This window comes from Crassostrea angulata, chromosome 6 (assembly GCF_025612915.1).
Source record: "Crassostrea angulata isolate pt1a10 chromosome 6, ASM2561291v2, whole genome shotgun sequence".
NCBI classification, from domain to species: domain Eukaryota; kingdom Metazoa; phylum Mollusca; class Bivalvia; order Ostreida; family Ostreidae; genus Magallana; species Magallana angulata.
The window spans coordinates 51,823,814-51,850,180 of NC_069116.1; the positions used below are offsets into that span (position 1 = coordinate 51,823,814).

Here is a 26,367-nt window from a genome sequence, read left to right on the forward strand (position 1 = left end):
CGCTGGTTCAATCCACACAGGTTATAAATATATAATTTTCCTCATATTGCGAAAATTTAACGATAATAGACAATATTTAAGTTATCTAAACTAGCGAATTTTTAAACTCTTTAATGCATGGTACTGTCCCCTCACTTTCTCTTTCCACCTAAATGCAATGCATTTCCCGAAAAAAAAATCAGCTTTTTCATCTATATCATTTAAATATGTGTGGCTTATTTTGAAACGATTAAAATCTTTAAAGCTACAGCGAACGCACCGACTTTTACGGATGTTCTTCCCTTTTATCATTCGGCAAAATGTCATAAGATGAGGTATAAATCGATTGAAGTGTACAGAGTATGCCTTTCAAAAACGAAGAATGGAAATGCATGAAGAAGTGCCATATTGCGAGAAAAAAATGCTTCCCTTTTCATTGTTCTATGCCATTACTGCTACACGGTTTTATGTTGGATTCTAAAATCTTGACGTAACGTTAACTTTGCACATAAAGGCAAACTGATCGGCACTAGGAATTCAAGTTACTAGTACTGAATCTATATTGCGTCGGAAAATCAAAATGCAGCAGTATTCCCCAAATACTACAAATACATGAAGTCATGTTGCAGATTTTATTTCAGAGATAAAATAAGCCAGAAATGATATTCGAATATGACACAATTTTGGATAAACTCGCCTTTTAGAGAAACGTCAAAAATTGAGAATTTTATTTCAAAACTCATTCATGAAAATGGTATACGTTATATATACCCGGTAAAACCCAACGTTATTTTCGCAGTAAATATCGATATACAATGGGCCACAAAATAAGCTGGGTTTTCTTTTATGAACACCCGTGTTTTAGCTTGGTCGGAAGGTATACGTTTGTTAGAAAGGAAGTTGATATGGAATCGAGGCTCTCGATTTCAGCCTTTTTGCCAAGATCCAACAAAACATTTAATTCTTTGTACAACAACTGTGACTTGGAAATATACGGTCGAGCCAAAATATCAGATATTTTGTTCCTGTCTGAAAGCTTAAAGTCTATAAGGCTATCCTCCTTAAGGCGTAGTCGTTGTATGTCGCTTGGTAGAACTCCGAGCCATTCCAAGCCGGGAACCGTCAGCATGGGGGCCTCAAAGGACAGGGAACGGGAACCGTACTTATACACGGTCATAATCTCTATTCCGTACGGATCAGCGTCCACCAGGATGTAAAATTTAGGGGAAAACTCCCTCCACAATCGATTAAGAAGCATCCTGGTGTTCATGTCAGGAAAACCTTTGCCCGTAATTACTATACATGGTCGCATGCGTTCGCAAAAGCCTTCACTCAGTAACCGCTGAAATATGGCATCTTTTTCTACGACTAAGACATGATCTGCGTCCGTTTGGATATGTTCCAGGCCCTCTATGTGGCTCGGTACTTGGATTCCTGCTTTGGTCTGGCTACAATCAACATAATTACCGTCAACATCGTGGAAACACAGGTTACCTGCAATGCATCCTTTAGAGGTAGCAAGCACGTGCAGACGCCATCTTGGCACCTGTATCATACAGGACACATTTTCCAGCGCTTCATCTAATGCCGTCTGGTTTCCAAACAGCGTAGTGTCTTGATAGTAAAGATCACGTTTAGTGCAGAAACTACCTGTCTGGATTAGACGGTAAATCATCGACAGCAATTTCATCATCAATGTGAACTTCTTGATCGATTGCTTGGAGTCAAAACGTACTGACGTCATCTTCATGGCGTCATTGACACAGAGACCAATATTTTCATTGTAAGATACGTTAAGCCAGGTGGATCGGTTAAAATGACTTAAAGCCGGTGGTTTATTATCGTTTATTTGCTGAAGTACCGACAATATAACTTCGTCAATTCTGGACAGAATAGTACCTTTGTCAATGTCAAATTCAAGAGAAGCCATCTGAAATAACGATAAGGAATTACTTTTCTCACAAATAAAATTAACGGCGTATTTCTTGAGTAAACATTGATCATGAAAAAAAATACACGTGGGAGGTTCAGGTGAGGTGTGCTAATTTATTTTAATGATTGGAAATAAAGATTGAAATGCACTACATATAATACTCTTAATACAACTACATGCTATATATATACGTTACTTGGTTTCAGGTACCAGTAATTCTTAATTTTTTGAACTCTCTCTCTCTCTCTCTCTCTCTCTCTCTCTCTCTCTCTCTCAAAAATTAAACTAGAACTACAGACCACCTACCTTAAACCATATGCCTTACAAAATATGCTCTTCCAAAATTTTCATACGTCTGCTTAAGAGTTGTATGTATTTATAATCGGATGTTTCTTTTACGTCATAAAAAAGAAATGAAATAGGTTGAAATATTTTTCCCGTTAAACAGATTTTTCTTTTATGAACCGCTTAGAATTTACTAAGACCTACTAAATGTTAAAATATGCAAAAATGGAGTTGCTTTACATAAATATATGCGTTGAATGGAAATATATTATCATTATGCATGAATACATTAACGAGTCACACAATTGTCAATTTACGAGGGTCAATCAAAAAATACGAAGATAATGTGGCTGTCTATCATATATTTTTCATGAAAGTCATACTTAACAGATTGATCTGTGCACCAACACTTATGTTATTGATATGCAAAGTTTTAGTCCATTTGATGAGACGGTATTTTTGTTACCCCTTTTTAAAAACAACATGTTTTGTCACCACGGCCCACAGTAACGATCAAAACATGACGTCAAGATTAAACACGCACAGTTTATAGATATACCCAATCTTTAGATCGCGCTTAGTCTCTTGTGCCTTTCTCCTTTCAATTTAAAATTGCACTGAACCACTTAACATCTTATTTGCACACATTTGTTCGAGAATCATAAGTCAGTTCTTCAAAGTTTTCATTTTTTTATCCGTGTATCTCTTAGTTTACAGTAAGGATTACCCTGAACGTCGGTTGACGTTACTTATTTTTTGACCCAATATTTACAGATATTCTACCCTCTTTCGGACTGTTTTATATTCAAAATACAATTACCACCACCCCCACAAAATTTATTACAGTTAAACACAAACTTGCAAATAATTGCTGACTTATTTTTTGCACCATTGAGCATTTTCACAGCTTGTGTCGGCTTTTTCCTGGGTTAAATCCATTTTGTTTGTACCTCTCGTTGCGCCGTGACGTCCGGCGACGTCGATGTTTTTAGTCAATTCTAAAGAGGACTATCTGTCTTTAGTTACTAATATCTGTTCGACAAAACAATATATACCTTCATTATTTGGAACTTAGATAACCAAGACAAAACTTAATTTGAGGTTTCAATATTATTTAGTTTTAAGCCCTATTTATAGAGATATTACTTTCATCAATATATATTTTTTTGTTGACATAACACAAATTTTGACCGTGCACCGTGACCTCATTTTTGCAGGATTAGATTCTAAATAATTCTTAGAAATAAAGGAATTTATTAACTTTTTATCTTGCAAATTGTTTGAAACTATTGCTAAATTATATCTACCAAATTTAGTAAGGATATGACATTAAGTAACATAGCTCTGACAAAAGTCTTTGTATTTTTTGAATGACCCTCGTATTCTCCCACTACACATTTCATTGAAAACAAGCCGGACTTATTCCAAAGTTTTTCTGATGTCATTTTTGTCAAGTGTTGAAGAAACCTATACTGATTAATGCAAACTCACCTGCACTTTTAGACAAACATATGATTGAAATAGTTTTTTGACAACTAAAAATAAAACAACTTTATAAACCAAAATTAAGATAACTGATATTTTAGCTCTACTATACATTATGTTTTGTACAATATTCACATAAATCTTTTACATGTATTGGATTGTTAACATCAAATCTCAGAAAAGAAAATTGAAAAAATACTAAATTTTCTGCAAAAAGCATAAGAAAATTTGAATTTATCAATCTAGATCCCTTTAAAATGGTTAGGACGTTATTTTAAAATCAATTCTTTTAAGATATCATGTTGGTTTCAATTAATGAATTATATAATTAAAGGATACATTACATACTCTAGACACATACGTAAATCACGTGCAGGTGGAGCTCCATGTAAACTGACCGGTGTTATATAGTGCCTTTTCCCCCTAGCCATCTTTCCCCCCGGAAAAATGGCTATATAGCAGTTCTTCCCCCCGGAAAAATGGCTATATAGCAGTTTTTCCCCCACGGAAAGCTGACTATATAGTGGGCTTTCCCCCTTTTTATAGCCAGATTACCCCCACGGAAAACCTACTAAATAGTGGATTTTCCCCCATTTTTACTTTCCGGCCATGTTTATGGCGGACCATTCGTGACAATAATTTGCAATAACTGATATGATATTAATTTCTCATAAAAGAGGATAATTATGGCATTTATTAAATAAAATACATGGTTTTTCAACCCCAAATATGAACTAAGGCATGCGCCTTCATAACATTCATGTGTCATCATCGTTTATTTTACCTGTTCTCACGCCTTTTTGGAACACCTTTTACACGGATTTCGGAATACCTCTATATTTTTCATCTAATCGATGCTTACAGTTTTGACCTCGACGTTATGAACACGTGAGAACACATTTGAGTGAAAATACGCCGGTTTGGAACTTTAATTTTCCAATGAATTACTATTAATGTATAAGCTTCTCCCAGGGAACTAACTGACCAATCTTGACTTAATTTTGTAGAGGAAGGGAATAAAAAGTGGAAATGTATTACTCCCTTCCTCCGAAAGGCTATCAATTTTAAATTAATACAGTTAGAATTGACGATCTTAAAAAATATTATAAATATCTTCTTCTAAATATCAAATGGGAGACGGGGCGCAATGATATGATGAGAAACTGAAATATATGTTTTAGTTTTACTTTGATTGATGGGGTTCTAAATCATGGGTAAGGGGTATTTTAATTATGTATTAAAAGCATGTGTAAAGTTAGTGTTTACCATTTCTTTTTAAGCACATTTTTACGAAACGCGAGATTTTATGATGTAAAAAAAAAATGAAATGTCTTTACAACCAGAACAATGTCGGTATCTTTGCTGGTTACTTTGGAAAATGTGAAATGGATCCTGAACTAACCTTATGTATATATTGTCACTCACTATTTGTTAATTTTTCCACTTTTAAGTTTGCAACGTGATTTATAAGTATACAATTTTGAAAACGATGTCATATAAATCAAGATATACGATTCAATTACCTAAAAATCTTATACTATTTGTTTCATATTTTTGCAATAAAGATTTACTTGTGTACCATATTATTTCTGCGAACAATGAAACAAGGGTAATTAAAAAAAAACAAAAAAAACAAAAAAACCCCAAAAAACAAACAACCAACACATCTATTGTGATGAGCTGACTTTATTAAATATAAGCTTGTTCTTCTAATCAACTAACAAGTAAAAAAAAGTCGTATATGCGCTTAGGTTGGTTATTTATTTTTGATTTTCGGTTTCTCCTTTTATGAATAAAAGTTTATTGATTTATCTATCTAGTATTTATTATATCATAAGTCATCTTATGAATTGATTAAATGTTTTGAAGAATAATGAATTTGCCCGCGTACCTTTTTAAACATTTTTGTTCGTAAATTTAAAAAGAAAAGCAGAATTAAACGTAATTTTCGATCATTTTGATAAAGAAATATATGAGTGATTGTGTATTTTTAATTGATGTTTTTACTATTAAATGACCATAAAAATATGTTTATGTGGTCATCTATAGTTTTTGAAATATGGGGCCCTAAAAAATACATATTCTTTATACCTGGATTTCAAACATCGGGCTCGAAAACAACAAAAGGCCCCTACCCTGCATGGGGGCTAAAATTTTCGGTGTCATCTACTAGTGGTATACCACTATCACTGTGAAAATATGGTTAAGTGGTCATCTCTAGAATTTGAGATTCGGGTCCCCACTTATAGAACACTATTCAATCATTATAATGGGGTTTTAAACATCGGGCCCTGAAACATCAAGGGCCCCTACCCTGAGGACTGAAATTTTCAGAGTCTATAAAAATATGGTGATATGGTCATCTCTAGTTTATGAGACATTGGACCCTAAAGAATATGCACTATAATCATTATAATAGGATTTTAAAAATCGGGCTCTGAAACATGGGAAACAAAATTTCTCTAAAACAGAGGTTTAGCCTGGATGATATTTTCACAAACTGACAGTCTGATAGATTTATCAAAAAATTCTTAAAACATTCTCGCTTAATACAATTTCAGAACACAGAATTATAAGTGTATAACTTGTAAAACCAAGTACTTTTTTCAATAAATTACCTAAATTAAGTTTTATGTGTAATTCCATTACACACATGTTCAATTTTCAGCATTGTCTATAGAAATAATAAATCGGCAAAACGAAACTTAACCTGTACAGATGAATGCAGATATACATGTATGCAACCTGGGAGTGTAGAAACAATGATTTTAATCCTTACTGGATTTCCATAAATATTTTTTATAAAATCTGAACCAAAAACGTGAAGGAGAAACCCTACTATGGGGGAAAAGCTACTATATAGTAGCTTTTCCCCCCGAGGAGAAAGGCTACTATATAGTAGGTTTTCCGTGGGGGAAAAGCTACTATGGGGGAAAACTGCTATACAACACCGGATTCGCATTAAGAGCTACAGACTTTGTAGTATTACCCACTATAAAAATATGTAAATTATTTAATTTTTAAAAGTTAACTTATCGTACACTTAGTTTAACATTAATGAAGGTTTAGGGATTAACCTCACTGTCTGATTGGACATTTAAACAAGATTAGATTTCAGTCTGGCTGTTTCTGTAGGGCTATAAATTAACTATAAGATTTCGTAAGAAATAGAGAAAATAAGACTTGGTAGATGTAAATACATATGTATATTTTACAATCAATGTATCAAATTCAGATTATTTAGACATTAACCTGACCGCTTGCGTTACCATTTAAAGCAATATGTGCTGCATTTTTTAAGAATTTTATTTTGCTGAAAAAACCTGCTATACTCTGTCCCGAGTTTTTGCTTCCACCACTTTTTGCTTGATATTTCAATTATAGTAAATACTTTTGTGCTCAAACTAGGTCCATCCACTAATATGAAAAATGTCCAGATTATCTGTTTTGAAACGCCCCCTCTACCGCTTCAGGTTTCAATCCACATCCCAAAATTGAAAGTCTACGGAGATTTTGCATTGCATCAGCCATTAATAAGCCCGGATGATAACGTTAAAACATTGCGCGATGTATTCCGAGTGTATTCCGAATGGAGAAAAGATGTAAACATTTCCCATTATAAATCTCCGTAAGAAAATTGTTTTCGTTCCTGTGAAATTTTATGAGTGAATAGGGATAATTGTTGAATGAAGATATCTTGGATATATTCCCTTTCATCGATTTCAATTGTATTTCTTTCACAGGTATGTGTATTTTTATTAAAAATCATCAAAAAGTAATGGAAGCAATAACTTGGGACAGACTATAGTATGATAAATCTGCATGTAACTTAAACTATTTTAATAACTATAATTTAAAAAAAATCATAATCATTTGTCAGAAGAAAGATTTCTCTGCTAAGGATTACATAGCAGATCAATTTTTGTACAGGACGACAATTATAATTCAGTTTTGCTCCAAATAAGGCTTCTTAACTGCTTTTCCCACGGAAATTAACTAATAGAAATTTAAAAACCAGGATATTTTTGTCATTTTATGAGAAAATTTCATTGTCTTGAAATAAAAATATCTAAATAAAAATTGCAGCTCATATTGTTTTAAAAGACGATAACGATAGAAATTTCTCTCTCTCTCTCTCTCTCTCTCTCTCTCTCTCTCTCTCTCTCTCTCTCTCTCTCTCTTTCTTTCTCTCTCTCTCTCTCTGAAAAAAAAAATCAGCCACTTTCACTTCATACATGAATTTTAAAATCTTTTCTCTGATCAAGCAGTTGTTACATCAAAAGTTTAATATTTATCAATTCATCGGACTTATTTATACCATTTTCTAGGAGCTGATTCTATCAAAGCACGTATGCATAAAGTGCCTTTGGGTTTAAAATAGCACAGCTATATTTAACGCATTTAACATTAATCATGATGTCATATATGTCTAATTTTCTCTCTGAATCTCTGTCCAATTATTTCAATATGAAGGGATCGAAACTTTACAATCGTAAATCATTGTTATTGTTGATCAGTTTGCTTAGAAAAAAGAAAGAAAGAAAAAACAAGAAAAAAACCCACCAATTTAAACCCCCCCCCCCAAAAAAAAAAAAACAACAACAAAAAAGCCGGCAAACTCGCATCCATTCTTGCGTAAGTTACATTTTTGAACTGTTGTTGATTGAGTACAAAGTCATGAACACATTATAACAAACGATAAATTCGTGAAAGACAACCATTTGTATAAAATAGATAAGGATCAACTTTTTGAAAGTCTTACGTCATCCCGCTTACTCCGTCGTTTCAATGTAGCCGAGCTTCGACCAATCAGAAATACAACACGCAGCATATTAAGTATAAGGCAGTGTACATCACTGTCTACGTAATCGATAATAATCAAAATACATGTTATCATTTAATAAAGTAATCATCGCAAAATAATGCATTTGATGAATTCATAATTAGCAGAAAAAATTATTAAAACTGATAAGATCGAATCGTGATTCGTTTTCACCAGCAGATGTGCATGCATTAAAACATTCCTTAAAAAATAGGAGAGAAAACTACACAGGAGATGAAATACACTATATTTGTTTTTACAAAGCAATCTGTCTTTTGGACATATTAATTAACATTACTGGATCTGCATAAATATAGTTTGCATTGAAATCAGTTTCAATAGACCTTAAACTATACTTGAGCTGTTAAAGTGGTATAAGTGAGAGTTCGAGTTTATAATTGTTCGGTATCAATTCTATGCAGTAATTGTTAATTATGATATTTAATTTGTTAAGATATTTCCTTCTCTAACTCAAGTTGTCACATGTTTTCCATTATTATTTGATTTCATGAAATCAAGTTAAATCAATTTTAAAAAAAAAATCACCTTGACAAACGTTGGACCTTTAATGATAATAATGACAAAACTAATTTTTAGCCGGAATTCATTAGATAACTTTTGACTACATGTTTTGTTAATAAAACTACTTAAGTCCTGTAAAACATCAGGGTTTTTTTCTTGTAGCTTGGTAAAATTCACTTTAAATTTGCGAGTCAAATCCAAGGGACAGCTAGATTCTCCTTATAGGAGAGATTTCCGAGTAGATGTTGGCATTCTCAGCCGCATCGGTCACGTGAACGCTGAACTCGCTCGATATCCTTGTATCATTTTGTTGATCCGAATTGTTCAACTTCTTAAGGTAATTTCTAAAATTTATGATAGTACCTGTTAGTTCGAAATACGAATCACAGGTTTGCAGTAACAATAGATATTTTATTAATTTAGCACTTGCTACAGTAATTGCTAAAGTACTAGTATTTGCGATGCCTATAACGTTTTTGAATTCTGAAATTCTGAAATATAATACAGCACTTAAATAAAAAAAAGAAGATAAAAGCCTGAATTTTTTCGTAATTACCTTCTTTGCATGACGTAAAGTCCAGCCATTAAAACTAAGGCCAAAACCAAACCAGACACCAGCAGAACGAACAGACGAGAATTATAACCTGATGAATAAAAATGGAAATAACAACAAAAATATCAAAGATAAGATCAAATCATTTTCCAGTTCCAGTAAAATAAATAGAAAATAAACCACATCTTATGTGTCATGTGTTTAATTATATCTCCGCTTTAATTAAATGTACTTTCAGCTATCATAAATATTACGTCATACCTTTCGTGTAAGGTACATCATCGTTTGACAACGTCATCTTCATTGTTCTTTCCGTGGCTACGAGCGGATGTATACTGGACGGAATTCGTGTACAATTAACTATGATATCATCGCCTGAAATCGTAAGAATATCAAATCAAATTTTATGTTTTCTGGGACTTTTTTCCCATTAATCAAGACATACTCATTACTCCTTTAAAGATTTCTCAATCATGACCTTTTAGATGAAGCCACATCCGTCCTTTTCGTGCTGATGATATGTTTAACGCGTACATACATGTAGTGCAATTACTGCTGTTTACATACAAGCCGATATCTTCTCCATATATGTCCATATCATCGTTCTCTGAAATGCAACATGATGCTTTTAATATAAGAAACGGGTCAACTACTCACGATTGAAGAGGCTGGGGGTTAACAAATGGTCTATACAATTATATTAAACTAATTATTTGGAAGCTGGATCTGCTCCCGTGCTGCGAGTACATGTATGTGAGTGGATTCAACATTTCATTCTAATAAGATTGTCAATCATTTTCTTCATATGTAAATTATGTTCACTAAGCAAAGATGAAACATTGACATGGTAAATCATGTGATTTCGTTCCACATCATACAATAGTCATCGAACTCTGATTTCATGACCTCATATTTTGCGACAAAGCTGGAAAACTCTTCCAAGGAGAAAAACTCATCTTTGATAGCGTTTCCATTGGATAAGGGGGGGGGGGGAGAAAGAATGTCGAATGTAACAGTAAACTGTAATTGCCTGAAAGCTTTGAAAAACGAAATCTTACTGTATAATTGTTGGCCATCTCTTGAGACATACAATGTGGCCTCTTTTAGCTCTAACAAGTACAGATAGCTAAAAGGTCCAGCTACGTCACAATTAAAGTTGCCACCGAAACTGTCTGTTACAAGATGCACGTCTCTTGTTCTCTCCGACAAACTCGTGTCTTCCTTCAATGAATATATATGTTTTTCTGGAATGCAGAATCAAAATGTCAAAGTATTAGAGTTTTAATATGAAAATATTAAATCAATTCCATCGTTTGTTTCAATTCAGTTTGACTTACTCTGTATGCATGTGTATGTAAAACTAGTCAATTTGAATACACGTGAAGAGCAATCGCTATCATTCAGAACGTCTGGGATCTTTAATAGCGAGGTGTTCAAAACACAGTCCACTCGTAGATTGCAAAAGCTTCCAATGGGAAAAAGATTTCTGCGTCCCTGGGTCTCGTTCTGAGGTAGAGTCATTGTACATCCTCCTTTTTCAGATACATCATAACAAGTTAAAAAGGAACCGTCAATGGAGAAAGGACCCGATGTTAACACCTGTTCTTCTACATAAATCACCTCCTCTGTACGACACTCCATTTTGGTCTTTTCTAAGCCATGATTTAACAGTGTCTTGCAGCCTGTGTGACTCGAATTCCCACTGCCTGTGTCGCTTTCATCTGTTAACATAAGGTCAGATACATAAATATTCTACCATTTAAAATTATAAGGTAATTTGGTTATTGAACCGTAATTTTCACTAACCTGAAAATTTAATGATTATAAGTATAAAGAAAATATGCATGTTTTCTTTTGAAAGTCATGCCAAATTCCTACATAGTTATTTTTTCCCTTGCTGTAAAAATAACCAGGATTTTCCAGGATTAAATTTTATACGAATTTCCTTATCAATATAAAACTTTCATTGAACAGACCGGATTTATCACTTAATCATGTCGAGGACTAGTAATTGAGGAAACGAAGACTTAATTTGTTTTCAAGTTTGATTTTCAGCAGTCAAATATAAAGAAGGAAAAAATCATGAAAACAGTATTAGTCATGAAACATCTGAAATATATCTGTTAGAATTTACCATAACATGCCTGAATTCGAAGTAGGGGATATGCTTGATATTAATAGTTACTTAATTGTTGAAATTGAAATTGAATAATAAATAATTGAAAATCATATTTTTTCGTTAGTGTTATATGTAGGCCAAAAAAATCCCCAAGTAGATATGGAGATCAGCTGTCATCATTCATAACAAGCCTTGTCAACAAATACAATCTTTCACTGGGTCGCATGCTGACTGACGTTTTTCATACTAATTGTTGGACCATAATTAATCACCTAATTGTCTAGGGACTTTTCCGTTTTTTCCCCGATTATGACAAAGAGCACACGGCGGGTGTGACCGGTCAGCAGAGGATACTCACTCCTCCTTGGCACCTGATCCTGCCTGTGAGGTTTTCCAGAGGTCCGTGATTGCCCTGCTCTGATTGAATACCGAATTGTCCACGGATTTTTCTCCGTTTTTCCCGATCATGATATTTTTTCCAAATTACGACATTTTTCCCGTCGATAATGACATTTTTACCGATATGACTTTGGGCGTGCGGCGCGTGTGACCACCAGGCTGAAGCTAGCAACCATCAACAGCAGCCACTAATAGCCAATAAGGAAATTCATCAAAGTACTGAGAGTACTGAACAAAAAATTATAATTTACGTTATTATCGGCATATTTTAATTAATATCAAGATAATTAGTGCTCAATAATTTGTACGAGGATTGACGACCTCGGAGGCACTAAAGCTCGCCTGGATCAAAGTTATGAATGCGTCTTTGTTGAATAGAAATGAAATTTGTCTTTTCGGGTATAATGATATATAAGACATGATGAATTTATGATGAAAGTAAATTAAAAGGCACACATCGATATTCGCTGTATATTCTAACGAAAACACATATAAACGTTGTTAATTGAAAGCGAGCGTTTGGAAAAAAACCTTTTGATAAAACATACAATACTTACTATACATTTAAGTAGCCCCCACCCCCACAACAAACAAAAAATCTAACAAACACAACACAAGACGCATACAATAAAAACATTAAGCCAAGTGTGGCAAGATAATTTGTTTACATCGATATCGAAGTTAAACATGTGCGTGCTTAAAAATTTACCCGCCCCCCGGAAACAACATCAATCTAAAATTTAAAAAGACATCTTATTAATACGAATATGAGACAAAAAAAAAACCGCCTAGCATATTGTGATTTTATTCTCATAAAAAATTATCATCTGTCGCAGTCAAATACGGCAACAATCCTCAGGTGAACTTGGGATTATTTTGTTTCAGCCATGTTTCATAATAAGCGTTAGAGTGCACATATGACCCTTACAAGGGTTCAGTTAGCTCACCTGAACTTTGTCATATTTTAGCATTTAACAATGATATAGGGGTGAAAGGCGGGCCATTATCTCTTTTATCTTTGAAGTGTGCAACAAAGCAACAACGAATAATAGGGTAGTGTAGAGGGCATATGGGGCTATTTCCCGGTCTCAAATTTGGGCTGTAGTGGTACCACCAAATGAGCACTAACCCCTGGGAGCCACTTTGTGGTACCCTACAGTCCAAATTTGAGACCGGGAAATAATAGCCCTAAAAGTCCCTTACACTGCCCTGAATTATACTAAATTCATGTATAATATCTTTCGTTTCGGTTTGCGATTGAGACTAGTTTTTTAATGAGAATAAAAATCACAATGTAAATTGTCTGATCGTTCCACTTTAGTAACAATACGAGTATTTTTATGATTTCGATGCATGTGTTTTTTGGAGAGGAGTAAACAGTCTCGGAGATCATTATTAATTTTCTGGAAAAGTCAGAATTAAAATGGTACGAACAATTTAGATATTTTTTGTGGTTGTATGTATTATTACGCCAGAGTTCAATATAGTTTCGTTCAACTCGACGCTCGGCTGTCTCCGTAAATTTCCGACAAGCAGAGAGTCTCTTTTGCTTGTCGGAGATTAACGGCGATAGCCGAGCGTTTGGTTGAACGAGACGAGAGTTCAATATTGCTTGGATCCATAAATTCTCCAGAAATATTTCTATCACTGATACATAGTTTGATTGAATTTATTCTATCTTTAAATATTACTTACACGTAACATGATTCATATGGGGTTTTATCAACATTCTTGTGTCGAAAAAGGTCCAAAAATTCATATTATAAAAATGTGCGTAATTCAAATACAAATTAGAAACTACCTGTACTTGTCTTGCAAAATAACATATCATTGATTTTAAAATATATAAACATCGATAAAATCAACTCTCATCAGTTCTTCGGTACTTTGATTAAGCATACGTACATATATTATCAAATACCGATATTCAATTGAATTCAGTAGACACAAACACATTTATAATTCTATCCAGGCGAGCTTTACTGCCTTCGAAGTTGTCAATGCTCAGCGAAATTATTCAAGTATAAATTTTCTTGATATCAATTAAACTATAACGGTAATTAAGTAAAAGAAAAATTCTGTTCGAGTACTCTCAGTACTTTGATGAATTTCCTTATTGGCTGCTAGCTTCTACGGGCTTTGTGGCTGCTGTAAGTAGCTGCTAGCTTTAGCCTGGTGGTCAACAGAAGATGATTACTCCTCCTAGGCAACTGATCCTACTGCTATATATTGGGGGGTCCATGTTTCTCTGCTTTGAATTTGTGTTTCGTTTTATGGATTTTGGAGATGGTTGACGGTTTGTTAAATTGTCATTTTTTCATCCATAAAACGATTGAATAACTAGTATGGTTTGTTTGATTCATTTGTATGCATTCAAACATTGTGAACAATTTTCTGTTGTTGTCATCAAAGATTTATTAAAATCTATTGCTATCTCCCAAATTTTTTAGAAATCGCAGAAATCTGATTATATGTTCATACAGCTAATGCTAAATCGAATCATGCATATAATCTAAGTATAGTTTCATTCCATTTTTCCGACTCCGAATAAGAGCAGCAGCATTGCATTCTTTTAAGAAGTTCAAACAAAATTTGTTCAAATGCCCATAACAAATAATGTGGACATTATTCCTTTCAATATTTTTAAGAAAAAAACCACTTTGATTTGACTCAGAAGCAGTCGACCTTAAAAGTAGAAATTGTTTGTATGGTTGATTTGATGAATCCGTATTCAATGTATAAGTAAATCAATAAAATTTAAGTATGGAACGTCCAGTATTATTATTTTTTGAAATCATATATCCCATTGATGTGGATCTTTTTCAAATGTTGCCACACTGGGAGTGAGCATCTGTTTACTAAAGTTTTATATTTACTGTATGTAATATACCGTTACAACGATAATTCTAATTTCCGTTTAAAGCTCTATATATAACGCATGTAGTATTAATGTTATTTCGTCTTTTTGAAATCTGATCATGCACCGTCTATTTACTATCTTTCGAGTAAATGCTGTCTAATCGAATTTGTCAAACTTTACTTATATCATATCACTGCTGACTGGTTTGATCTGATACAAATACAATTTTATAATAACAATCACATGATTATCTCCCACTCGTTATAGAACGAAAAGGCCTCCTTTAAAAACTTTTGGGTTAATTCTATCTGTTTGTGAAGACACTAGCATCTTTGAGAAATGTTTAAGTAAAGACTCACGTATGCCATATGTTATATCTATGAATTCTTCGATTTTATTAAATTCTGTTTAACATGTTCATGATACTCTCCACAGAATTATACCTGCTACATAAAAAACAAATACCCGACCGTCTCCCTGCTAGGGTACACAAACAATAGGCCAAAAACGTAATCATTCACAGGTGTTTGATAACAAAATTACATTTGAGTTGGATCTGATCAGAATATTTGACACAGGAGGAATAAACTGTATAATTAATAATGGCATGTTCAAACATAAACCGTCCTTTGTCGTTGAATGACGGTATTTCCCATTGCTGAAGGACAGCCTTCCGAAGTGATTATTTGTCCCGAAGCCAAGTGGTAATGCGAGAACTTCGTTCTGGATTCCATCCAAAACCTGCGCCAGACCAACATCGCGATTTTACTGTAGTATTTAAAACTTACTGTGTTTACCACATAGAACTACATGAACAACGTTACTACTTTCACAACGACGTTGTTCTCAATTAAAAAAAGGATACGTTATTTCTGATAAATCAAGCAATATGCCAATATCGTCATTATTCAAACGCTGTTACGTATTTTATAATCTGATACAAATTCATGGAATATTTCGTCACCATATTATTTTTAAACGTTGCTTGACTCTTCTGGGTTAGATATACCGGTCCAGAAAAATTTCGATCGGTCGAATCAAGGTTGCACTGACTTCTAGTTTTAAATACATATACTACTAGAGACGAGCTCGTTGCAAGCAACGATTAGGTTTTCCGTCGTAGCTGCGTCATACTTGTGACGTATTACAAAAAATTTATAGCTGACCATAGTACAATATTAGATGTACAAACACTGAGAAACAAAGTATTTCATTACATAATCAAACGGATTTTGTTGTTTTATTGCCAATTAAATATTTGCGTCTATTTTGAACTGCCGGTCAATAGACTGCGATCTATTAGACCGCCGGTCAATAGACTGCGATCTATTGGACCGCCGGTCAATAGACTGCAATCTATTGAACCGGCAACGTATTGCAGAACGCGGGTATTTTAAAGGTACATCCTTTCGATAGTTCTCAGGGAATGTATATTCCTTTACATAGACGTTGTTTTTAGTGAAACTAAATTCAGTGTTATCAAAATGGAGTATCAAATAATCAACAGCTTTAAAGCCTCAAATAAGGTAAAAGACTATTTAAAATCTAATGGGTTTAAGCCCCCCTTCTTTTGTTTAAACTACTATTAAATTTGAGATGTTGTAATGCATGCAATGTAATGCTTGAACAGTCAATAGACCATAGATCATACTGAGCTGTTCCCTGCACCAAGGGAAAACAATTCTGGTCTATTGACTGCTCAAGCATTAAATAATTGTATAATATTTCTGTGACCGCGTAGATTTTACGGTGCTAGATAATTCGTCTGGATCTGCATCGGTCGTGTGCAGTACGAACCGGGTGAGGGAATGTTGGCGTAAAGTGTATAAGGTATAAGGTTGTGGCGCGCTGTGGGCTGTAAGCTAAAACGAAGGGTAGGTTTGCCGTATTCCCGAAGGTCCACCAGTATACAGTTCCAGAGAAATAAACAGGCAATTGATGCAGGATTCCACATTAATTGGACGACACTCAACGATGGCAACATTATAACAATTTAACAGACAGACATGTTACAAACAAGTGGCCTCCGGACTCAAAACTCTGGGAGAGTCGGACGTGGCCGGGGCTGGCCGCCGTATTCCAGACTGCGCATTGACAATTGTACGTCAGGCAATAAGAATCTTAACAATGAGTATAAATTGACAGGTAATGATATAAGTAAGCTGAGTGAAAGGTTCACAGATATAAAATAATTAAATAAACTCAATGAGTCTTTGATGTCCAAGAAATGAAAATCTGATAATTGCACAATGTTGTTTTAAGAGATAAACAGTCCTTGAGACATGACACTCTGTCTCTTTGAAATCACATATTAAGTCTGAAAAGTGTACATGTCAATCACTAAATAAAAAAGTAACTTTGTAAGAAATAAACTGTGAGAAAAAATTATACGAAACAGATGTTGAATTTTACAAGTAAAGTAAAAAAAAAATTATAATTGAACAGTACATTTTGCACGATGATACTACATGTTTATAAGCAAATACAGATCTTAACACGTTGTCTCTAGCTTGATTCGCCGCATTTTATTCACAGAGTGGGACTATGGTTATGCCCGGTACGAAGGTAAAAAGACCATTGGCAAACGTTTTACACGCATTTTTATCGAACGCAAGCGCCAATGAATCTCTTAGTATATATGCGGATATCCTGGAAATTTTACAGGGGGTTTTGAAGAATAATTTTGTATTTCGAGGAGGGGGAACATGCGCGGATCAGAAAATTTTTCCGGGGTGGGGGTTGAAAAGTCAGACAGTTTTTTGAGTTTGCCAAGGGATGTCCGAGGCATATTTGGTAAGTTTATAATGTACACGTAATTGAAAGAAATTTCGCTGGGGTGGGGGGGGGGGGGGGGCTGGAACCCTTTCCCTTCTAGATCCGCGCATGGAGAAGACCGGTGCCGGTAATTTTACTGTAATTTTAACCATTTTTATTTAATAATTCATGTTCATAATTATCAGAAAACCAATATTATCTTTCAAAGCAGTTAAAACTTAAAACTTACGAACCATTTAGTCTCGGTGAGTATTGCGTCCGCGTACGAAAGAAATGGCAATTTTCAAGAAATTCGGATGGACGATCTGTGTCCTAGGTCGTACATCCGATTCTTTTTCAGACTAAAAGCTACAGACCTGCAGTTAGAGATTGTCAAACTTTTATTGATTATGTCAATTTGTTTGTCTCAAAGAATCAATAAAGTTTTACCTTAAAAAAAGAAAGAAATCGGGCACAATTTTCAATGTTAGCATTTTACAATTTTATGGTCTAATAAAATTTCAAGAAACAACTCTTCATTGCTTTATCCGAAATATTGCATGAAAAAAAAAATTACATCGCATATTTTAAATTACAAAAGGATATTTAAAATGAACTTGGATTAACCGCTAACAAACAGGCATAAAGAGAGACTGAGAACCAATTTCTTCTTTCTTTTTTTTTTACATCAAAAGAAATTCAAAAATAAATCAAAATATATTTCTTCTTTGTATGCGTTAATGAAAATGTAGATCAGCAAAGGGTTCTTTGTCGTGCAAGCACCTACTTAACAGATTGTTACACGGGTCTACAACGATGACAAATATCGAAAAGGCAATATTGTGGGTGACGGATGAATGTGTAGTTAGTTTTTGAAGTTTATTTTTGATACATGTAATTATATTTATCTGGATCGGTTATGTTTGTTGGTTTGTTTTGTTTATTAAAGAAGGGAATAAAGAAATGAGTAATTTCCAGACACGTAGCATCGTTTTTGAAAGTGGGGGGGGGGGGGGGGCAAACTCATCCAACAAATCTTGACAGGCAAAAAATGAAAAAAAGAAGAATAATTTTGAATTTTTCAAAATTGTCAAAATTTCACCCATAATTTCATGATTTTCATACCATTTTTTTTACATGCTACCAAAATGGGGGGGGGGGGGGGGGGGGGCAACTCCATGATAATTCAATTTTTGTATGTAAATTTTAAAAAAATAGTTGCTGCGAGAAAAAGTGGGGAGAGGACATCTTTATGTCATATAACATGTGAAACTGATTTCATTCCACCCACAAGCTTGAAATAATTTTAATGAAAACAATATAAATAGACGTCATAAATCCCATATCAAACGACATATTACCACTTGATTCTGCGCGTCTTTTTAATGAATTTATAAACAGCGGCAAATTCTAAAATGTATTTTTAAAGGTAATGTTAGCTGCAAGTGTGTAGACCTTGTATGAAAAATTTCGGATGGTAGTCAATTTTTCCGGGATACAGACCGAGCGTGTACATGTACTAATCCTTCTTCACAATGTAATTTTTGTATATATCTTCTCTGCACTGTAAACACAGTTTATTGAGAATAAAGTTCATTGTCATTGGTACATATATGCAGCTAAGGTAACTAAGAATGCTTCCAATAAAATACTAAGTTGAGTAATGCAAGCTTTTAAGAAAGCAATACTTATATTTGTTTAAAATATTACACCCCCAACACTTCGTCTTACATTCGCTATTTGTAGAACAAGCAGAACCAGTATCAGTCCGACCGGCCTCACCATATACATTGTTGAAATTTAATTGTCCTAGCATTGCATTGCTCTGCATGTACACAATTTCTTTTAAAAATTAAACACTTAAATTGTTCATCTATATGGCTACACATAACGTACACACGTGATTCAAAATAACGCAGACGGAAAACGGTAAATAATTCAGTCATTAGGTCTACATTTTATAGAACTTGTAAAAAAAAACACATTGCGGGTCTGAATGTTTGTTGATATGTCAATCTATCAATATACAGTTTGTTAATTATTTTCGATTGCTAAGGCTACAGCGTATTTGATGAACATTGAACAACATTTTTTCCATGCCACTTTTTTCCATGGAAGATAGCGAGTACAAGTATAAAGCATTTATAAAATTTATTTAATTACCTCTTTAGAATTGTGTATGGAATAAATAATTTATAAGTTGCTGCTGAAGGTTGTTTGGTATTTTCGTTTGTAGATGTTTTGCAAGTAAAAAACGTGAAACGCGGGGCAAGTCATAATTAATATCCCTAATAATCGTAACTTAAAACTAGCGGATTAGGATTCAAATATTATCGTATACGAATATTACATTCACTTTTTAAAATCATCTCCACGATGATAATTATATTATGTCCATCGCAAATCAGTATTTTTTTTTTTTTTTTGCTTTAAAAGAAATGTTCTATCGGGAGCAATCCCGCGTTCGCGTACATTTGTCATGTCAGTAAAACGCATTGTGCTTTATAAGACGGCCGTGTATACGTATTGTAGAAAATTTGAGTTTAATTACCATGTATTGGAACCATTTTATTAACACATCGCCCAGTACTGAAACAATTCAAAGTAACACAGTGGGGTGTTAAACGTGAACGTCCAGCTCTACAAGCACATACACTGTCGTCTAGGCGACGGCCATGAATACAGCTAGCGACTCTCCTATCGATCGGTTACCTGAGTCTCGTAATGCATCTAAATATAGACAGGGGCACAGTTATGAAACAAACAACAAAAATAAGGTCAGAGAGGTTCATCTTTATGAAATGAAAATGTACATATGAATTAAAACATTTGGGAATTTTATGTGGAATTATTTTTGCGCGCTACATGTATCAGTTAGTACATTACAAGAAGTCCTTTCATAACCTCATAAACGTGCGCACCCCCACAAAAATGGACCGAACTGACAACAATTGTTTCTGCAAATACTGACTATAAATTACGAAAACATTAAATTGAATACTATGGAAGGATTCAAAATTAATTTCTTTACAATTTTGCTTCAATAATGCATTAGAAATTTTTATTCCTTTTTAAGTTATTGACAAGAAACTTTGGACGCCTCTAACTCCCTAATTATAGGGGCCAGCCCCTTTTTCGGTATACCGAATGAAAGGTCTGAGTAAGACCAAGAACTTTTAAAATACATGTTATAACAAATTTTTATCAGGTAGAAAACTAACACGGAAAATACGCGAATTTTTTTAAATTTTTTTCTTACCTTTGTTTCAACATCTATACCACCCCTTTTATTTGCATTTAAATAACAAATGAAATATATCTCGCACAAATTCAATGTACTAGCTTCCAAACCAGCCCATCTTTGAGACTCTGCCAGTCATCGTTATAGCTAAACCCCCCTGGACAAAAGAAGTCGTTAAATTTTACTAAAAGGGGAATAACCCAAAACCGGATATGGATTTTCCTCAACTAAAATATGCAACGACAACATCACGCGGCATTTTATCAGTCCTGAAAATTTCAAAACAATCGGTGAACAAACGAGCGAGATATTAAGGATCAAAGTTGGCGTCTAGAAGAAAAAAAAAATAATAAGAAATTTGAAAATTTTTCAGAATAATAGTAAGGTTTTCCGCTGAGAGCGGAAAACCTTAATAATTGCATGTATTAATAATTGGATAATTGAAGCAAATAAACCGTACGCGATAAAAAAAAAACCCCTGGGTGTTGATAATTGAAGCAAATAAACTATAAAAAAAACTGGGTGTTGCCTTTGGCAAGAGAAAGGATTGACCTACTTCGTCAACTGCATATTGAACACGTGTTCCATTCCCACTGAGTGCATAACCACTGCAACACTTTGTCTAGCATAGTAATAAGCGGTAATACAAGAAAGTAATAAAGTATGACCATTTTAATCAGTTTCTCAAAAATACACACTCCAGGTTCTAAAGTCTAGAGCAATTTTCACTCGTGAGACGATTTGTATATCAGAACATCATACACTCTATCTAATGATGATGTTGAAAATATTTGTGCCTGGATTTTAATGTTTTTTGCTTGGTGTTTATGTGGTGAACCATCAGTAGGGCTCTCCCCTTATAGTTGGTTTGTAGCGACCGTAACTAAGCTATTTGACTGAATTGAAAGGGAAACAATGCGTATTAGCTTTAACAATTTTGTTTCCTAAATTGCCGCTTCATTAAATTTATTCAAACCGTAAGGAAATTACGAAAGAATGAACAAATATTGCCCCAAAAATGAAACATGTTTTATTGTTACATGTTATTATAATGTTTTATGTAACTATAAGTTTTATTTTTAATCATTGTTTAAATATCTGTTTGTACGTGTACATGATAAATCATTTTTTTATATTTCAATGGAGGGAGATCGTGTTGTGTAGAAAGTTGTTTTACTAGAAATTTATGAAAATAAGAATGGTTTTGGTAATGTTTTTCTGTTACATTCTTTATGAAATAACTTTTCCATTTTAAAATATTTTCGATTGTAAAACTCTGATGTGATCATCCATAAAATTTGTATTTACTGTATGTAGATATTAGAAAACATTACTCCATGAATGTCACAGGGTGACTATAACATGTTTTGATTTTATTCATACGTATTACATTTATTCAGTAGTAAAAGTAGTATTGTATTAACTTTTCATTCATTCATTTATTCATTCATTCAATGACGTTCATTCATTCGTGCATGGTCATTTATGTGTAGTATTGATTGTTCATGGTTGTTATTAAGGAATAAGGAATCATTCTTTGAGTATTATGAGGTGATAATTTTGGTCGGGATGTGGTCAAATCCAATAAAGTTCGAAGTATTTTATGATAGATTTGACCACGCTCCGACCGAAATTATCACCTCATGATATTCAAAGAATGATTTCTTATAACCTATATTTATATTATTTACAATTTGTTCACTTTAAAACAGCATTATTTTAAAACCACCATTTTTTTGTAGCACATGCCATGTATTCTACGCGGCGCAGCCAATATGTTTTTCGGTTATGCTATAAAAACGCCCATTTTGTGTTAATCATGTTTTATGAAATTATTGGGTTTTAGGGTTTAAAATTGATTCGTTATGTTATTACAGACAATCCCAGTTGAAAATGTAAATATAATGTTTTAATGTGATTGTCGGATTCGAGTTGTTTTCTTGTCAAGTGCTTGCCTAGTTATTGCTGTTTCAGTAGGTGTGGCGTGTGGTTGCTGATTACGCATGTGTAAATGTTAGTATACATACCTTTGCACGAAGGTTTCGTTTAACTTCTACGACATTACATGTACCAATTATGAGTAAATGTTCTCCTGCAAGGGATATTCTAAATAAATAAACCGCAGTGGTATATTGATTTTCCTTACGGAATCATTGGATACAGCTGAAATTAAAAATAAGATACCCCTCCCCCAACTTTTGCCAACCTTCATCATTGTGTCAGCGCTCCTACCACTACACTATTGAGACACGACACATTGACTGGCAGTCACACACCAGTGGACATAGTGATACGTGTATGAATAAATCTGAGTCATACCAATCGTTGTTTCCTTGGTGCTGACAAGATGGAGATTGGATTGAAGCCAAGCACAATTAATAAAGACATCATCGCCTGAAATCGAAAGAATATCAGATCATATCATATACGTGTTTTTTCAAAACTTATCAGCTGTATGCATCATTAAACTGCTATGATTTATCATAGTTCACCTTCTAGATGTATCCACATCCGCCCTTGTCTTGCCGAGGATATGTAAAGAGAGTGCATGCAAGAAGTACAATTACTGCTTTTTACAATTAGACTGATATCCTTTCCGTATATGTTTCTTTTGTTGTTGCCTGAAACGTTATATATTATGCTAATGATATCGTAACTCACTGCGTTTTTTTAAAGAGGCTGTGTTGTCGATAATCGTTCTGTACAATAAAAGGGGCATGGTCATGATTTTGGTCAAATTTTATTTTTCTGTTTTTATTATTTACATTGCTTTAGGAATGCATTTCTAATGATCAAATGAAATTTGGGTGCCAGTCGATGAGTTATAAGCAAGATACATGGTTCACAATTGTTTGTCATGTAAACAAGGCTCGTGCCCTGCTTGTGCCTCTTTTAACTAAACAAATGACATTAAAATTTTGGTTGCCTATAAAAAATGCCTTACTAAGGCATTGTAAACATTAAAATCGAAAAAAATAATTTTTGACCTAAATCGTGACCATGTCCCTTTAATACAATTAAAAGTAGATGTTTAAACTGCTTGCATTACATGTATTATGCGGAAGGATTTGACGTCTAACGCCAATTATACTATCAATTAATAATACTATCTCTAAGCTTATCCAGATAAATTTACTAACAGCTTACCGCTGATGAAATATTTTAAAAGTTGGTAAAAAGTATGAGTTATTATTGCTTATCAATACCGAACACTGATTTCACGAAAGTTAAAGCACTTCGGAACAAGAAAACAAATCGATGTTTCATGGTGTAGATTATTTTTGGAAAGGAAGAGGAGGGCGATTGTAGACGGTAACAGTAATCTACCACATTAATTTCAAGCCTGGTTTGAAAAACGTAATCTTACTGTATAATTGTTGGCCATCTCTTGAGACATACAATGTGGCCTCTTTTAATTCTAACAAGTACAGATAGCTTAAAGGACCAGCTACGTCACAATTAAAGTTGCCACCGAAACTGTCTGTTACAAGATACACGTCGCTGGTTCTCTCCGAAAAACTCGTGTCTTCCTTCAATAAATATATATGTTTTTCTGGAATGCAGAATCAAAATGTCAAAGTATTAGAGTTTTAATATGAAAATATTAAATCAATTTCATCATTTGTTTCAATTCAATTTGACTTACTCTGTATGCATGTGTATGTAAAACTAGTCAATTTGAATACACGTGAAGAGCAATTGCTATCATTCAGAACGTCTGGGATCTTTAATAGCTAGGTGTTCAAAACACAGTCCACTCGTAGATTGCAAAAGCTTCCAATTGGAAAAAGATTTTCGCGTCCCTGGGTCTCGTTCTGAGGTAGAGTCATTGTACATCCTCCTTTTTCAGATACATCATAACAGGTTTTAAAGGAACCGTCAATGGAGAAAGGACCCGATATTAACACCTGTTCTTCTACATACATCACCTCCTCTGTACGACACTCCATTGTGGTCTTCTCTAAGTTATGATCTAACAGTGTCTTGCAGCCTGTGTGACTCGAATTCCTACTGCCTGTGTCGCTTTCATCTGTTAACATAAGGTCAGATAGATAAATATTCTAATATTTAAAATTTTAAGGCAATTTGGTTATTGAACCGTAATTTTCACTAACCTGAAAATTTAATGATTATGAGTATAAAGAAAATATGCATGTTTTCTTTTGAAAGTCATGCCAAACTCCTACATGGTTATTTTTTCCCTTTCTGTAAAAATAATCAGGGTTTTCCAGGATTAAATTTTATGCAAATTTCTTCATCAACATGAAACTTTCATTGGACAGACCGGATTTATCACTTAATCATGTCGAGCACTAGTAATTGAGGAAACGTTTCAAAGTTTTATTTTCAGCATTCAAATATAAAGAAGGAAAAAATCATGAAAACAGTATAAGTCATGAAACATCTGAAATATATCTGTTAGAATTTACCATAACATGCCTGAATTCAAAGTAGGGGATATGCTTGATATTAATAGTTACTTAATTGTTGAAATTGAAATTGAATTATAAATAATTGAAAATCATATTTTTTCGTTAGTGTTATATGTAGGCCAAAAAAATCCCCAAGTAGATATGGAGATCAGCTGTCATCATTCATAACAAGCCTTGTCAACAAATACAATCTTTCACTGGGTCGCATGCTGACTGACGTTTTTCATACTAACTGTTGGACCATAATTAATCACCTAATTGTCTACGGACTTTTCCGTGTTTTCCCCGATTATGACAAAGAGCACATGGCGGGTGTGACCGGTCAGCAGAGGATACTCACTCCTCCTTGGCACCTGATCCTGCCTGTAAGGTGTTCCAGAGGTCCGTGATTGCCCTGCTCTGATTGAATACCGAATTGTCCACGGATTTTTTCTCCGTTTTTCCCGATCATGATATTTTTTCCAAATTACGACATTTTCCCGTCGATCATGACATTTTTACCGATATGACTTTGGGCGTACGGCGCGTGTGACCACCAGGCTGAAGCTAGCAACCACTAACAGCCAATAAGGAAATTCATCAAAGTACTGAGAGTACTCGAACAAAAAATTATAATTTACGTTATTATCGGCATATTTTAATTAATATCAAGATAATTAATGCTCAATAATTTGTACGAGGATTGACGACCTCGGAGGCAGTAAAGCTCGCCTGGATCAAAGTTATGAATGCGTCTTTGTTGAATAGAAATGAAATATGTCTTTTCGGGTCATAAGTTATGAAAACAATGTTATCCTAAGTGTAGTCTTATTGATACATATAGAAAAAACTATATGCACCGAATAAATTGATATGCAGACGTATGATATATAATACATGATGAATTTATGATGAAAGTAATTTAAAAGGCACACATCGATATTCGCTGTATATTCTAACGAAAACACATATAAACGTTGTTAATTGAAAGCGAGCGTTTGGA

The 26,367-nt window shown here is 33.9% G+C and overlaps 1 protein-coding gene and 1 pseudogene across 2 annotated transcripts; both read right to left on the bottom strand.

Moving 5' to 3' along the window:
- Positions 1-612: 612 nt before the first annotated feature.
- On the bottom strand, positions 613-11,544 carry LOC128186464 (uncharacterized). 2 transcript variants are annotated; one of them, XM_052856233.1, is made up of 7 exons: positions 10,917-11,310; positions 10,638-10,823; positions 10,058-10,186; positions 9,841-9,954; positions 9,583-9,670; positions 9,251-9,370; positions 613-1,910 (listed from the first exon to the last, which is right to left on the bottom strand). In XM_052856233.1, exons 1-7 carry the CDS (start codon positions 11,308-11,310, stop codon positions 824-826), a joined length of 2,118 nt encoding a protein of 705 aa, XP_052712193.1. In that variant the 3' UTR covers positions 613-823. The 2 variants fall into 2 exon arrangements, with proteins under 2 accessions (XP_052712193.1, XP_052712192.1); XM_052856232.1 differs by lacking the exon at positions 613-1,910 and adding an exon at positions 11,386-11,544 and having other exon boundaries at positions 8,300-9,370; positions 10,917-11,300.
- An 11,647-nt stretch (positions 11,545-23,191) lies between these two features.
- On the bottom strand, positions 23,192-25,179 carry LOC128187596 (uncharacterized; annotated as a pseudogene).
- Positions 25,180-26,367: the final 1,188 nt, after the last annotated feature.